Source organism: Anser anser (genome assembly GCF_964211835.1).
Source record: "Anser anser genome assembly, chromosome: 1".
Lineage (NCBI taxonomy): Eukaryota > Metazoa > Chordata > Aves > Anseriformes > Anatidae > Anser > Anser anser.
Genome location: NC_139720.1, coordinates 102,417,379 through 102,433,914, shown reverse-complemented (window position 1 = coordinate 102,433,914; position 16,536 = coordinate 102,417,379). Strand labels below are relative to the sequence as shown.

The window sequence follows — 16,536 nt, the reverse complement described above, 5'->3', positions numbered from 1 at the left end:
GGAGGCCAAAATTTCCCAATTAACTTCTCCCCCTCCCTAAGACAGTCTGCTTACCTTGGATCAAAGTCTGCAACAGACCGGAGGAGATGAGGGCTTGAGATGAAATGTTGCAGCTGTGCCTGGATCTCATGAAATTGAGGCCTCCTCATCCGATCATGCGACCAACAGTTCTTCATAAGCTCATAGAGAATAGATGGGCAGTCCACAGGCGGGGGGAGCCGGTACCCATCCTCTAAGCTTTTCATCACCTGCACAGAGGACAGATAGAACTCAGGAAAGAGCAGAGAGTGAAAGAGAGGAGCCAGAGGCCTCTGTGGGGCTGGGAGCAGACAGTTCATCATTTTGCACCGTGTGCAGCCAGGGTGGGGACTGAAGCCGGTTACATGTGTATAAAGTAGAGTTTGGGCAGCACAGCGAAGGATCAGGACACGTGAGATGTCAAAACATGAAGTGGCATACACAGCTGGTTTCAGTCCTTTACTAGCTTAGCTCCCATTTGCCATTCATGGCATATGTTCATTAGAAGTGAGGACCAAGTGATTCTGTTACAGGCCCAGTGAGAAAAGTGGAACTAGGCTCTGAAGAATAATTTCAATACCACGTGGCAACCTCATAGATGCACTAAGCCTGGCACAAGTATGAGACTAGAAAAATACTTCAGAGACAGAGAAAGGAGAGAAAGAAATCAGCAAAGAACATCTCTAAACTCAAAGACTGTGGCTGGATTAATCAGTCTTTAATTTGGCTTGCTGCTGGTGACATCTGAACCTGGTTCAGGGACCCAAACATTACTGTCTTTGACTTGGCTGCGCTGATTTTTAGCCAGGAAGGAGACAGAGTAGTTTTGTATTCAGAAGACTGACAAGGCTGCAGGCAGAGGGAGATCAACACAAGTTGGGCCTGTATTCCTGGTTTATTTCCTTAAATCATCACAAAGTCAATGTCTGTTACCTTTTGATTGGTCATGTCTCCATATGGCTTGTCACCAAATGACAGCACCTCCCACATGACAATTCCAAAGCTCCAGACATCACTGGCTGAAGTGAATATCCGATGAGCAATGGCCTCTGGGGCTGTCCATCGGATGGGAATCTTACCACCCTGTGAAAGAGAAGAGACATAGGGTAACCAGCTTGTATCACTGAGTCGTGCTTCTCCAGTGCTTTCATTCAAGGAGCTTACAAAATGCTTCACAGACCGGGCCCACTTCACTTGAAGTGATGTGTGATCACCTCTGGGGAAATCTTGTGAAAAGGACATAAATGATTTTGGAAAGTAATTTTGTTTAAGCCCTGTGTTCAGCTAAATGCTACAAAAAAAAACACAGCTGTGGGTCTAAGACAATGACACCAATAACAGCCTTTCTTTGAGTGACACAAGATAGTAGAATCACTGGAGCTTTCTTTGAAAGGGATGTGTAGATGTCTCTAGTCCAAACTCCTGTTCACAGCAAGGCTATCTTCAAAGCTACATATAATTAACTGAGTCCAAAATGTAAGATCCCATATTTTGCTTCATTTCAAAAACCATATTCTCTGTGGTACTGAATCTCTTAGCAAACAAAATCAGCACAGACTCCAGAAAGAAAAGCACCACCTTCAACCACACTGTGACTTGCAGGTTTATAATAAAATATATATCTATTATAATATATAATATGTAATGTATGTAATATATATGCAGTTTTATAATGGAATATATAATATAAATATAACAGTTTTGTAAAATCTATTTTATAATAGGTTTTCTTTCAGAGAAGAAAACCTATTTTCTTCAGACTTTTGTCCAAATCCTTCATCTGGCACGTTTCCTACTACAAAGAAATCCTGCCATTCTTATCTGGCAGAATCCCAACCCCAAAGACTACAGCTAAATTACAAGACTGAGCCTTATCTCAGCAGAGATTGTTTTCGCATTACCTTGGTTTCATAGGTTCCCTCTGCATCATTCTCCAATATTCGGGAGAGACCAAAGTCAGACACCTTGCACTGAAGGTTGCGTGTTACTAGGATGTTGCGAGCAGCCAGATCCCGGTGCACATAGTTGTGTTCTGAAAGGTAGGTCATGCCAGAGGCTATCCCTTGCAACATGGACACAAGCTGCACAGGGCTAAATTTTTCCTCATTTTCCTGCATGGAAGAAGTGACAGAAGACCCTGGTCAAGTGACATCAGTCTGCTGTTTTCTAGTTACTGGCCTTATCAACTTGTAAAAGAGGGTGTTGGTGAACAAGCAAAAAGGCAGTGCTGCAGCCCACAGGACCCCACAGGTTCACACTAAGGGACTGGTGGTGGTCTCCAGAGTCAGCACGAGGCACCTGCACATTATCTGCCAAAGACAACACTCTGTATACTGAGCAAACTTGATTGCATCAAGATTCAGCTGCCAAGACTGGAAATGTGACCAGAAATTATATGGATGTAGAGATCTTTCATCCAGTCTTCCCTTAGGGTCCTAAATCCAGCTCAAGTACAAGTTCTGGCAGTACACAAGCCTACTACAGATTGGGATCTCTCACCCGCAGGAAGGTATCCAGTGCTCCATTCTCCATATACTCAGTGATGATCATCATTGGCCTCCCTTGGGGAAAAGAAGAAAGTGTCACCCTTTCTGCAGCTCACCTTTGCAATTTGTGTTTCGACACTCTCCACATTCCCCCAAAACAGGGGACCATACCCAACCACCGCCACCATCCCTGCTCCACTCTGACAGCTAGCTGTCCCTCCCCCTTAGACTTCCCCCGATGATTCTGTATTCCTTCTTGTATCACACATAACCTTACACCACCCCTTACGCTATTCCAACTTCTCCACTCACCAACCCAAGAAGATTTCTCTTAACAATGCCTCACGACTCTACTGGAAATCCATACCCCTTCTCCATTACTCATTCTCCACCATAGGCTAATATAACACTGTGTCTTCTCCCAACACAGCCTCCTTGACATAACCCTCTCCTAAGAAAGGTCCCAGGAATGTGCCACTTTCTATGTCATTACAAGACGCTCTTCCACGCTCTTACTTTTGGTGACCACTCCTTCCAGATGCACAATGTTTGGGTGGTCGAACTGACCCATAATTGTTGCCTCACGCAGAAAGTTCCACCACTGTGAGTCTGAATATGTTGACTTCAGGGTCTTGATTGCAACCACAATACGTTCTTTGCCTGGGAGCCGTAGGGACCCACGATAGACCTCCCCAAACTCCCCTGAGGACAACCAGAGACAAAAGGTCACAGATGAGCTCAAGAATAGGCAGCCAAATATCAGTGTGGGGGAACTGAAAGATGACGAGAAGGCCAACAAACTCACCCTCCCCAATCACATTCTCCATAGTGACACAGGAGACATCCAGTTCCTTAATGAATTCCAGCACTCCTCTGCTAGGGTCATCATAAGGTTGCAGGTCTACATAGGGCTTCAACCAGACCTTCTCTATGGTAAAGGGAAACAAAAGAGCAACTTAACCTGTCAACTCTTTGGTCAAGCTTTATAGGGCAAAGTTACAGAAGCAGAGCTAAATCCACGTCTTTCAAACAAAAGCAGTCAACAAATACATCAAACATACATTGAATAATACTACATCTATTATAGAAGGAGAGAGATTACATCAGAAAATCCACACTGGCGCCTTGTTTGAAAATTATGATTCTTTTCATATTTTGCCACCCATTCCAGGTTTCTCCCTGGTTCCACTATCCCTTAGAAGCTCACCTCGATCAAAGCCTGAAGTATTGTAATCTGGCCGTGATTGTCTGCGACGAGCATGCCTAGAACATAAGGAGAAGTCATGAGACTCAAATGGTTAACAAACAGCAAAGAAGAAAGCAAGACTTCTAGGGAGTCTGCCCTAGTTGGTCAAGCACAGAGTTCTGGGTAGCTCAGAGCAAAGTGGAACCAGACACTGCATCTACTTGGTAGAGCACAGCCTGTAATAGAATGTGGTACTTGATGTACATTTAGAAATAGAACTTTGTTTCCATGCAGGTAGTTTTGTTTGTTCCTCTGTTGTTGAACTAAAGATGAATTTCTATTTATTTTATGTTTTCTGTACACTTTCAGTAAAATACCTCATCTTCTTAAAAAAAAAACAAGCAGTCTTGTAGACATTTGTAAAGGAAGTAGAACTTTGTATCTGGGTAGAGGACCATTAAGGTAATAGTATATGGAACATGGTTTGAAATAACTGGATACATGAATTGCCTGCTTAATTGATCAGCAACTATATAAAAGACTGTGCCACAACACTTTTTTTTATTCATTTGTCATGATAATAGTATGATAGTGCTGGATTATATTAAAAAAAAAAAAAGAGAGAAATCACCATACTTTCCTCTGTCCTCAGCAGCAAGCATTATCTTACAGACATACCAACCCATCCAACCCTGCTAATTGAAATTACTTAGAGTCATTCCATCTTACTGCAGCACACTGGTCGTCTTCTTTCACCTCTAGCTAACCCATCCAACTTCCTCAGAGATATCAAGTCCTTCTTTCTTAACTCTTTCTTAAGCTTTTATAGCTCAGCTATTTTTCACAGAATGGGCAGGGCTGAAAGGAACCTCTGGAGATCATCTAGTCCAACCCCCTGCCAAGCAGGATCACCTAGAACATGTTGCACAGGATGGCATCCAGGCAGGTTTTGAATATCTCCAGAAAAGGAGACTTCATAACCTCTCTGGGAAACCTGTTCCAGTGCCCCTCACAGTAAAGAAGTGTCCCCTCATATTCAGCCGGAACCTCCTGTCCTTCAGTTTGTGCCCGTTGCCTCTTGTCCTGTTGCTGGGCACAGCTGAAAAGAGACCAGCTCTATCCTCTCAACACCCTCCCCTCAGATATTTATATATATTAATGAGGTCTCCCCTCAGTCTTCTCTTTTCCAGGCTAAACAGGCCCAGTTCTTTCAGCGTGTCTTCGTATGACAGGTTCTCCAGTCCTCTAATCATCTTAACAGCCTTCCTCTGAACTCGCTCCAGTAGCTCCATGTCCCTCTTGTACTGTGGAGCCCAGAACTGGATGCAATACTCCAGGTGTGGCCTCACCAGGACTGAGCAGAGTGGGAGGATCACCTCCCTTGACCTGCTGGCAACACTCATCCGAATACAGCCCAGGATACTGTCGGACTTCTTGGGCACAAGGGCATATAGCTGACTCATGGTTAGCCTGCTGTCCACCAGGACTCCCAGGTCCCTCTCTGCAGACATGCACTCCAGCAGGTCATCCCACAACCTGTACTGGTGCTTGGGGTTATTCTTACCTAGATGCAGGACCCTGCACTTGCCCTTGTTGAACTTCCTGAGGTTCCTCCCAGCCCAACCTTCCAGCCTGTCAAGGTCCCTCTGAATGGTAGCACAGCACTCTGGGGTATCAGCCACTCGTCTGAGCTTTGTGTCATACTCCTACATCTATATCTTTTTCAACTCCAAAAATCAACACTTACTTTCGTCGAAAGAACAGAAGTCCCAGAAGCAGCCCAATAAATAGTAGAACTCCAAAGATAATGGAGACTATGACTCCACCAGATAGAGCTCCTGTGTCTGCAAAGGAAAAGATAAAGGCCATATCATTTAAAAGAACAAGAATTATTTGTCTGGAATGTAGCAACCAGCTTCTACCAGCCAGTGGTATTAGGTGAACTATGGTGATTCATCTTCCAGGCAACAGAGTGACCATATTTGAGTCCTAATATGCACGTTATCCATGCTCATAGTGTGTCTTCAGGTGGGTATCTGGTTCACTCTTATCTGTGATCCTGGTCTAGATGAGTAATTTATCCCTGTACCTGATTTAGCTTTCAAATAATCCCTGCTGCAGTTGAACTAGACAACTCCAGAGTCTCTTCCCACATGTAAGTGAAGAACAGCTATTCTTCCCTCCCACTCCTCTCCAACTACATTTTCAGATCAGACTTTTTCCTGCTCAGCAGCTGATTTAGACTATGGCATAGCAAAGACACAAGTTTGCACAGCAGTCTAGTTTGATGCTCTTCTTTTTTATGCAGTTCATTTCCCCCTTCTGCCTTCCCTTTCCTTGGAAATCTGGGTTTGGTTTTTTGCCTAATTAATTTGACAGAAGCCACTGGCTGCTTAGCATTTTTGCAAACAAGCAAGCACTGACATGTACTTGAAATCTAACATCGTATTTCTGTTTTCTCAGAAAAAAGTGTCAGGTGGTTTCATTTTGTGATTGGATAGAACTCAGATAGTGTTCAGATAACTCAGGTTGTCTTTTTCTACTTAGACTCTTAAGCTAAAACCATCCATTTCCACACAATATAGTTGAATTTATCAGAGTAAATACTAAATTCCCTCTGTTGGTTGCTTTTAAGCCTTTATTTCTTGTACATTAAAAAATGAATAATTTATTTTTAAATACATTAATGAAAAGTGTTCATATCCATATCTAATGAGTGTCTACATCTTTTAATATTTTTCCTAAAGACATTTAGGAAAGCATGCAGAAAAAAAGGAAATTCCTAAATATAATGTTTCAATAAGTGAGGGATTTTTTAGCAAGGAACAGCTGCATGACAACAGTGTCTGGAAGTGTTTCCTAACATCCAGTCCAATGCTCAGCATCTGTAAAGCCTAATTAACACTTGTTATTCTTGCTCAATTTGATGCTGACTCATCCCACTAAAATTACTAAAAATCACCAGCTTAGGCAGAAATCAAGAGGCAAAGCTAACATTACTTTTTGCTAAAATCAAAAAGGCAAGATTTGGAAGGGGAAGTAATATATTTTATTAAACCAACTAGAAAAAAGGGACAGGCTCTTAAGTACATAGCTCTTCTGCAAAAAATTAAGGGATCTAAACTCAAATTCAGATTTAAAAAATTGTCTATCCCTACAAATCTTGTTCCACTAATATCTCTAAACCATTGCAGCTAAAAATCCTTATATATATATATATATATATATATATATATATATTATATAATCCTTATATTATCGAAGAATCGACTCCCACCGAATGAAACCTTGTTGGCAAGGTTTTTATTCCTTTCATATTCAAAATACCTTTGCCTTGGCATGATGAGATGATCAACTTTTACTTAAAGAGAAAAAAAAAAGCATAAGCTTGGGGAAAGCTGCAAAGTATCTCCTAGCACATCGTTTTATAATCAAAAACATCTATTACATGTTAATTTAAATATTTTCCACAGAACCTTTGTGATACATTAGTCTGTTGGTTAAGATTGTTAATGTCATCATAATTGACACTGACTGCATGAAAATCTTACCCAAAGCTCCTGGTGTTAAAAAAAAGAAAATCTTTAAATGATATTTCAATCATGGTATCGTAAGTCTCTAACAGCTTTTACTGAATTACTATAACTATTTATTAAAATTAATGTATGCCTTTCCTTTTTTCTATTTTCTTGCTTCGTTACAGTAAAACTAGCCTTTCATAGGCATCATTTCAATGAACTCAGTTCTAGGATTATCAGAAACATCCATAGGGTCACTAGGAGGATCTGTGAATTTGTGGAATGAAGGGAGAGTAAGCTCCTTTACAGAAAACCTCTGATAACAGGGAAGTCTTTGGATAACCAGGGAAAGGGAAGGTTGGATGTGGGGCCTGCATAAGATATTCTTTGATGCCGGAGGCCTCAGTAAACTGGCCTACACTTTGTGCTTTGGGTGAGAATTTTTTTCACATATCATCTTTTTGGGCAGAGTCACTGCCAGTCTCACATCCAGGGGCTGAACTACATACAGTAGAAATGATAAAGCTGGAAAAAAATAGTGCTGAAGTCCTCTGAGTTCTCCTTTTCATTAGCAGTTTCTACATAAAAGGATAAATATGTTAATTGTTTTGCTAACACTTGAACTTAGAAATGTTACTATTCAGAATCAAAATATCTTTCAGGAGAACTAAATGAACAGATGGTGAATAATTTATCTAAATAACACACAAAACTGACACCGATCAGTTCTGAATGGGAAAGTACAGTAGGATTCTGTATAACAGCAAGCACAAAGGATAAAATGACTCCCTGTTGAACATTTTCACAAAGCAGAGCTTTGTAAAGTCTTGGCCCTGGTGACAAAGAACTCAGGAGTGCGATTTCTTTGCCTTTGCAGCTAGCAGAACACAAAAAGAGATTGGTGTACTATGTGCATATACAATCTGATGGAAAAGTGAGTTTCTCACTAATGACATACCAATGGTTGTACTTTACCTGGTGGAAGGGTGCGGAATTCCTGCTCCTGGGAGTAGGGCCCGGGCCCAAGAGGTGTGATGGATCTCACACGAAGCAGGTAGGCTGTGTCTGGTTGAAGGTCTGTCAGAGTGACATTTGGCTCAAGAAGGTGCTTCACTGTGTATCGTGCCTCCTCTCCCTGCAGAAATTGAACAAGGTTAAATAACTAACCCACACGGAATGGAACAAAGAGGACATTTTCAGCCCTTTAAGTGGAAGGGGGAAGAACAGATGAGGCAGGTCTCACCTTCTCAAAGAACATGACCTCATACTCCACTGCGGTCTGGCTGCGCTGCCGTGGGGCAAGCCAAGAAACAGACAGACTACTGTCATCTCTTTGTGTCAGGATAAAATGGGACACTGTCACTGGAGCTGCAGGGGAGAAAACAAAGAATACCAGAATGAAATACAAACAACGCAAAGTAAGGCCTCTCTCCATCAGAGGCTCTATCTTTCCTTCTATGTCATACCATGTAACTAGAAATGAATCTCATTGCCACTGCCACTCCCTTAACTTTCTATTCTGTGGTGAAAGCAAAAGGGGGTCTCCAGCTGTAATCTGTTGTTTTCTAAGAATAGCATGCTACCCCAATAGTATCTACCCCAACAGAAGAAGAGCATATCTTTTGTCTCTGAAACAAAACCAGTCTTTCAAGAAATTACATTTAACCCAGAACTGTACTGTTCAATTTGAAAACAAAATGTTATGATTTTGTGCTCTTACAGCAACAGTGACACAACTTTCCTATGTGATTTATGAATGCAACTCCATTTCATATGGTACTGTGAAATTCCGTACTCAAAATCTCTCAGTTGACTGCAGATGAATGCTATTCATGAATAAAAAGATAATTCTTAACAGTTTGCAGGGACTGACGTGTCAAGCCTGGTTCTCTCCTTGTCCTTCATCATCACCAGGAAGTGATGAGGTAAACCCAACGTAGTTCTGCTTTCCTAGCTCAGAGTTATGCTGCCTCTGCATAGCAAAAGGAAGAAAAGACAGGGAGTCGTATAAAAGTCACTAAATCAGAACTGGGGTAAGTACCAAGGGCTGCTGAGCACTCCAATGTCACTTTTCTATAATCTTGTTTAACAGCACTCTGGAAAATATTCACAGGACAGTCAAACTACTACTCAACTTGAAGCCAAACTATACATAAATGTGTCAAGGAGAACTTGTATGTTTTTAACATACAAATTTCTCTATGTTTCTGAAGTTTTTATTTTCAGCTACATCTGGATTTCTGTTGTGTTTGGTTTGATTTTTTTGCAATATTTGAGTCATGGATAATATTTCGTGCCACAGGCCCCATTCTTCTTGTCACACAAATAACAATATCTTCATTGGACTACAACAGCATATCACAGGGAGGGCTTTATCCTCCTCACCTCTGTTAAGTGCTTGGTGGATTCATAGCTCTTGGTGGATAATGCTTATTGCTGACTTAGCTTGCAAGGAATATGACTGATGGACTTTACATGTCAGAGGCAGAGGTACCTTATCATACCATACCAACACATGTGGCAGACAGAAGGAGATGGAGAAAGGTTAAACATTCACAGAGATTCCTCTTCCTTTTCCTGATGAGCAGGAAGAACTTCTCTCTGCTTCTGCTAACCTGCATGTCCAACTGCGACCCAGACAGCTGGAGCAGTTCTCTGGGGAGCAGGTCCCATTCCTGAGACACCATTATGGGCTTCCACAGCAAATGTGTAGTTGGTGTAAGCTTCTAGGCCGTCCACATCCACAGCAGGTTTAGTGAGACCAGAGGCACTGGGGGTGAATACCACACCAGCCTCACATGGCTCACAAGACATGAAATGACAGCGCTGACAGAAGACTGTGTAAGTCAGATCCTTTCGCCCACCATGGTCACTGGGTGGCTGCCACCATAGAGAGAGCTGTGTGCCAATAAGGGAGAAGCTGACATTGCGGGGAGCTGAGGGGGGACCTACAAGAAGAATGAAAGAAAGTATTAGATCCAGCCGATAACACCCAATGTATTGTGGCAGTTTCCCATCTGCTGATGCATTTCAAGTTATGCCCTCTGTCCCCCCAACCTCTCTCCCTCTCTGACCTCTCATCCCCATTTCCCAGCACTCTTTCCTCCCTTCTCCTTGTTCTTTCTATCAAGCCAGAACTCACGGGTACAAGCAATGTTCTGGCCCTCCAAAGGTGCTCGGTAGAAGCCTGCATTACAGGAACAAGATGTAGCCCCTGACTCGTTGGACAAGCTGTTTGGGGGGCACTTGAGGCAGCGGTTAGTCTCCAGAGAGTGACGGTAGAATCCCCGCTGGCAGGCTGTGAAGACACAGACAATTCAACATAAGATCAACAGGAAACAACCTGCCAGTTTCATTCAGTTTCTTGAAAGCTCCTTTTACATGCTTGCTTTTCTTCTGTTCTTTCAGTTCACAGAAATATTGAGGTTGGAAGGGATCCCTGGAGGTCACCTAGACCAATCATCTTCTAAGAGCAGACAGTGAGGAGATGCAGGCCCAAGGTGGGATCAATGTTACGATAGAATTTGTAGACTGAAGAATCTCAAGAATGTTTCATGAAAACACAACCTAATCAGCCTCAGATACTTTTTTCCAGCATAAATCCATATTGCTTTCTATCTTACTTTTCAAGTTTTCTGCTCTGTCAGTAAGGGCTGTAAATACTGTCTCAAAGTCCTTGGATTCCTCAGACTCCTCTGCTTGCTGACTTCCTACAGGATAGCCAGTGGGCTATTTAGCAGAAGCATATTTTCTGATTTCAAATGTTGTACTTAGCAGGGCCCTGGGGAATATGTAGATAATTATCAGTTTGCCTAATAGCACTGAGTGCAACTGGCTATAAAGCTAACACACTGCAAGAGAATACGTGCCACGTGTTTCCTATTTCCAGTCCAATAAAAATAAGCAGCCATGCCCTTCTCTAGCTGTATCATCTGACAGCATCCTTGATGCATTATTACTAGCTTGAGCTCCAGGAGTACTAGTCTGTCTACCAGTTATCTCGAGGTTAATGCTTCACCTCTATGAGTATATAGCAAGGAGGAAAGGAGTGAGGAAAGTTGCAGTACCCTGAGAATTTAAATGTTTTACTGACCTGTGCTAAATGATTTTCACAGAATCACAGAATGGCCGAGGTTGGAAGGACCTCTGAAGATCATCTAGTCCAACCCCCATTTTATCAAGTGTTCTTGAAATACAATCAAACAACCTATCACTAATCACATAGTTGAGGAATGGACACGCTAATTTTCTACCAAGCTTCTGCCTTGCATTTAACTTGAGCATTGAGGATATTACCCTTTTCGTATTGTACTATGAGAACAACCATGTCCTGGATAATCCCTCAGGATATCCCAATGGAGAATACCCCAAAGCCATCTGCTCTGGAGCCTGACTGAAATGGCTTACTGTAGTAGAGCATAACACAGAAATCAATCCTTTATCGAGAAAACAAAAAACGTTACAGCCACTCCTACTACGTGACATAAAGGAACACCTGAAGGAACTAAAAACTTTTCTGCTAACAAAGGCCCAATCTCAGGAAGAGTGATTATCATCACCATAGATTGAGATCTCTCTCTAGATTGCCATCAGAGAACCTGCTTCATCTCAGTCTTGTTGGTTACCTCTCTTGCCCTCAAATGGCAGGCAGACTGTCTCATTAACACTAGAGGATGCAGCCCAGAGATGCCGTTTATATTCTATTTAAGATCAAATAATCTCTTTCAGAAATAGTCAAGAATAAGAAACAATTCTTTGATCTCTAGTCTGCTCATGACCAAGAGCATTTCTATTTGCTTGAGTGAAGATGAAAACTTTGTGACCTCCTGCCATTTTGCTCCAGCATAAGATTTCAAAATTCATCTGGAATCAGTCACTGGATCAGTCTGGATTGGATTGGCTTTGACAGCAACATGAAAAACAAATCAAGAGCAGAGCCACAGATTTGTGTAATACATATGCCAATGTTCAATGACAATACTATTTGCCATAAATGCACAACATACACACACTCTTACTATCAGGCTAACACAGAAAGGAAATTTGGGACATGGACCTACAGTCCACATCTCTTGCTCAGAGTAAAGCCAGCCTCCGCTTTACTCACTGTGGCCCTAGGACCCTTCAGGTGGGATGACTGCCTCAGAGGAAGGCAGTAAGCCTAGTAGCAAGGCAGTGCAGGGAGGAAACTGCACGGGTGGACGTCTGGGTAGAGGGATAAGCCTGGGAGGTAACAGTGAACACACCAGTCAGCTGGACTAGGTCACACCACCTCAGGCTGTGTCTTGACATAAGCGACAAATGGAGCCTGGAAGTGCAAGCTAGAGCGATGGCACACGGCTGTAACATCCAGATGTCAGCATGCCCACGGTACAGTCCAGGCTAAGGGCAGCCAGCCTCGGGCCCGGGCACGTTTGGAAGGACGGGACAGCGGGGGCAGAACCAACGAGGCCATCCAGTTTCGGGCAGGTGAGCCAAAACAAGCCCAGGCCAGCCCAGACTGGTGCCCCGGGAGCGGCAGGCACGGCACAGCCGCGGGGCCACGACGAGGCCCCGGGGCCCGCAGCGGGAGGTACGCTGGCGCCTCAGGGCTGAGCCCCCGGCCCCGGCCGCCACGACCGGTCCCGGCCGCTCCCGCCTCCCCCGGCGGCCGCCTCCTCAAACGAGGCGCCGCGGTTCCCGGGGCCCACGCAGCCGCTGCCGCCGTGCCTAGAGCGGCCGGCAGGTGGCTGCCCAGCACCGGGGAGCAGCGAGGAGGCTCGGGGCCAGGGCTGGGCGGAGAGCCGGCAGCCCCGCGAGGGACGCGGGGCCGGCCCCGCCTCAGAGGCGGTGCGAAGCCTCCCCCGGAGCGCCCGGCTGGGCAGGGCGTGGGGGCGGCAGGCGCCGGCGGCCTGCCGCATTAGCGGGCGAGCGGGCGTCAGGCTGGGGAGCCGGGCTGCCGCTGCTGCCTGCGTCCTTCCCAGTCTGCGCCCTGCTACCTGCGGTTCCCTGTGACGTGGCCGCCATGGGCTCATTTGGCAGAAGCAGGGCAGGCTCTGCCCTCGGCTCCCACAGGCTGAGCGAGGCAGAGAGGTGCTCAAGTCACGGAATCACAGAACCAGAGAGTAGTACGAGGTGGAAGGGGCCCGCAAGGATCATCGAGCCCGACTCCAGGCTATGCACGGGAGTAACCTCCCCTGTCACAGCTTCATGCTGTTCCCTCGGGTCCTAGTGCTGTTCACCAGAGAGAAGAGGTCAGTGCCTGTCCCTTTGCTCTCCCTCGAATCAGCATTTTCAGCTACAGTCCAGACTCTCTCCCACTCCGGGCACTTGGTTTCCCCAGTCCCTGGTCATCTGCTCCAAGCTGTGGCTTCAGGGAACAAGGTGTGAAAAACACATCTGGAAAAGGGTGGGTTTAGGACTGCTTACCCAAGAACCCGAGGACAGAGAGGGCAGCAGTGGTCTAACCCTTCACTGCTTATTCCTACAGGTGTTTTTGTCCTGAGACTGCCAGCAAGCACTGGACAGTCTTCAGACATCAGAACTATGCTGACAGGGAGCTCAGCATCAGTAACTGACTCACCCATCACCCTGCAGAGCCCACCAAGAAACCAGAATGCAAGCTAGGGGCATGGTCAGCCTCCTGTATTCACAGTAAATGACATACTTCAGGAAGTTAATCATGGAGGGCCAGGCTTACTGGCAGAGATGTAGTCCCAAGCTCAGATAACAGAGAGGTATAAAATGCTATGAGAGGATGACACATAATGTTCTGGGCAGGCACAGCTTTACTGGGTATGATGGGATGGCTGAGCCATTTATCTACCAGAGCTCTGTACAGCTGGAAATTCACTGAGGGCTTGGGTGAACTAGTTCAGAACCTGGAGTTCTGGCTTTCTGTTGCCTCCTGTCCTGTACCTGAGTTCAGATTCTCCTCCCTGTTATGAGGCAAGGATCATAGTACAGCTTTCCTTTTTTTCTCTTCCTGCTCAAGGCAAAAATCAGAACCGGAATACTCTGCCTGAAGGTATTCTTCCTCCATTCTGTCCCTCTTTCTGTGTTTGAAGGGGAAGTCCTTCACCTTGCAAGGACAAAAAGTAGAAGCCTTGACCTCAGTCTTCATCCTGACATGGATTGTTCCCAGTTGTTTGCATAATGCCATGTCTTTTCTGTAGAGGGAGAGGAGCCAAACATGTTCCCCAACAGGTAACCTACATTCACCTTCTCTGATGCTAAAATAACACACCGCTCTGGGGGCTTGAAGTTATCTCTCCCTTCCCGTGCTAGGTTCTACCCCTCTTCCCTTCATCTCCTGGGAGACCTCCCAGTTCTCCACAGATACAACAAAAGACACTCCTAGCTGCAGCTGTACTTGGGCAGAGTGGGATAAAAGCACAGATGTAGAATGAACCTGTGCTGTGATAGCAGCCAGGGCCTGTCCAGGCATGACAGCTTCCCTGCCCCTTCCCAGGGGAGTGCTCTCAGGAGGGCGGGGAGAGCTCTGTAGCACCTAAGTGGAAAAACTGGCTGGGCTATACAAGGATAGGGGATTGCTGGAGAAGGGCAAGGATCTTGTGCTTCAACCTTTGCCAGCTCTCCAAGAAAAATGAGCAGCAAGCAGTGGGGATTGAAAGGGGCACCAGTTCCTTGCAGTGAAACAAGGGCAGAACAGAGCAGAGAGGTTACTCCACTGACCCTGAGAGCAACGCATGGATTCCTTCCCCTATATTCTGAACTGCCTCAGCCTTGTGCCATATGGCTCTGAAAACTAGAGTGGAAATGTGCTCTTACCTCCCCCTCTGCATTAATACATATCCCCAAAACCACCACACATATCCTCTTCCCTAGCATACACATGTAGTTTTTCCATAAGAAGCTGCATCCTCTCCCCTTCTTGACAAAGGGATAGCCCTGCACTGCTTGCTCCAAGAACCCTGTCTCACTCTGTGGCTCCAGTAGCACGGAGACTCCTATGCCTGCTATTTGTTCTTCCTCAGAAATGAGCCAGGCCCTGATGGTATTGTGCAATGTGCTTTACACAGTTTCTCATGGCAGAAGAACCATCCCCGTCCAAGCAGAAGGGGGCATGAAGAAGAAACTTGCCCCCCTGCAGCTCTTTACTTTCTAGTCACGGGACAAACACACTGTACTGTGTGTCTGACCTGTCTGCCCTGAGAGAACAAGGCTGCCATTTAAGGGCTGGGAACTAGTTGTTGAGTGAGTCAGTGTCAATCACACAGTTACAGCTCGCAGAAACTAGCTCCAGAGCTGAAAGCTCCTGGATGAAGCCCAAGAGGGAGTGGAAAGGTGTGTGCAGGTCTTACACCTGACACATAAGGAGAAAATCCCAATTGAATAAGAAGCTAAAGAGGGGAGAAAAAGTTTAAGAAATGGCTGTCAGGCACAGAGGGCAGGCAAGAAAGAGGTAGACCACGCTAACTCCCCTGCTCCCACTTTGTGCTTACAGATACTCTGATCTGCAGCTCCCTGGAACCTCTCCCATGGCCTAAAGCCACTGTCTGTCTGCATACTCACCTACGCAGCTCCCATCGACTTCCTCAAACCCCACAGCACAAAGGCATCGTCCCATTGGTACCAGCCACTCGCCATCAGTGCTGCAGTGCATCCTAGGGGGAGAGCCCATTTCTTCAGCTGCATGCTCCACGCAGGCCCCAAGCACTTCTGTCAGCCCCTCTGAACCTGCTAGCGTCTCTGGAAAACGGGCAAGGCCTCGCACTGCCTCCGGGCACGTCTTGTAATACACTCGGACAGACACCATCGCTACACAAGCCCCTGAGTTCTGGAAAGCTAAGTAGAATCCCCGGCGAGACAACTTCCCAATGGGGCATACTTCTGTATTCAGCTGCATGGCACCGGATTCAATGTCTCTGTTTGTGAAACTTCGATCTGCTGCCACAGTGTTGAGCTAGGTGAAAGAGAAAAAGACAACAGCTTTACTATCTGAGCAAGCAGCAGCTCCAAGTTACCTACAGCTGTCAAACATTTTTTACACTAAGGCCTTTTAGAGGCTGCATGTTTGACTGTTTCTAATCTCAGTGCACTGCATGTTGTCTTTGCACTTGGAAGAAATACTAACAACTGAGCACTATCCTATCCTCTCTTGCTTCCTACTTTTCACCATCTCCTTTCAACTCATTTCCAGTCATTCACTTTCTTATACAGCACACTGTATTCTGGGTCTGTGATCTTGGATGTCTTTAGGAACTACCCTAACAGAAGTTAACAAATCAGGAGCAAATCTCCCTTGTGATATTTGTGTTTGCAAATCATATGCAATAAAAAGTAAAATAAAACCACAACAGTACTTAAAGATGTGTTTTCGAAGTTG

The 16,536-nt window shown here is 45.2% G+C and overlaps 1 protein-coding gene and 1 long non-coding RNA gene across 5 annotated transcripts in view; one reads left to right on the top strand and one right to left on the bottom strand.

Moving 5' to 3' along the window:
- The window catches only part of EPHA1 (EPH receptor A1), a 40,209-nt gene that overhangs the window by 7,637 nt on the left and 16,036 nt on the right, over positions 1–16,536 (bottom strand). For all 4 annotated transcript variants that reach the window (XM_083798988.1, XM_083798989.1, XM_083798987.1 and 1 more), the window contains exons 4-16: positions 15,723–16,113; positions 10,351–10,506; positions 9,824–10,156; positions 8,452–8,576; positions 8,184–8,343; positions 5,438–5,534; positions 3,712–3,767; positions 3,310–3,432; positions 3,021–3,206; positions 2,518–2,579; positions 1,920–2,129; positions 952–1,101; positions 55–248 (exon numbers count right to left, since the gene is read on the bottom strand). In XM_083798988.1, coding sequence (XP_083655114.1) covers positions 55–248; positions 952–1,101; positions 1,920–2,129; positions 2,518–2,579; positions 3,021–3,206; positions 3,310–3,432; positions 3,712–3,767; positions 5,438–5,534; positions 8,184–8,343; positions 8,452–8,576; positions 9,824–10,156; positions 10,351–10,506; positions 15,723–16,113 — 2,243 coding nt within the window. The remainder of the gene's footprint in view (positions 1–54; positions 249–951; positions 1,102–1,919; positions 2,130–2,517; positions 2,580–3,020; positions 3,207–3,309; positions 3,433–3,711; positions 3,768–5,437; positions 5,535–8,183; positions 8,344–8,451; positions 8,577–9,823; positions 10,157–10,350; positions 10,507–15,722; positions 16,114–16,536) is intronic.
- On the top strand, positions 10,514–15,866 carry LOC310881710. The gene is made up of 2 exons (XR_014572516.1): positions 10,514–13,441; positions 15,655–15,866. It is a non-coding gene; the product is annotated as an uncharacterized lncRNA (long non-coding RNA).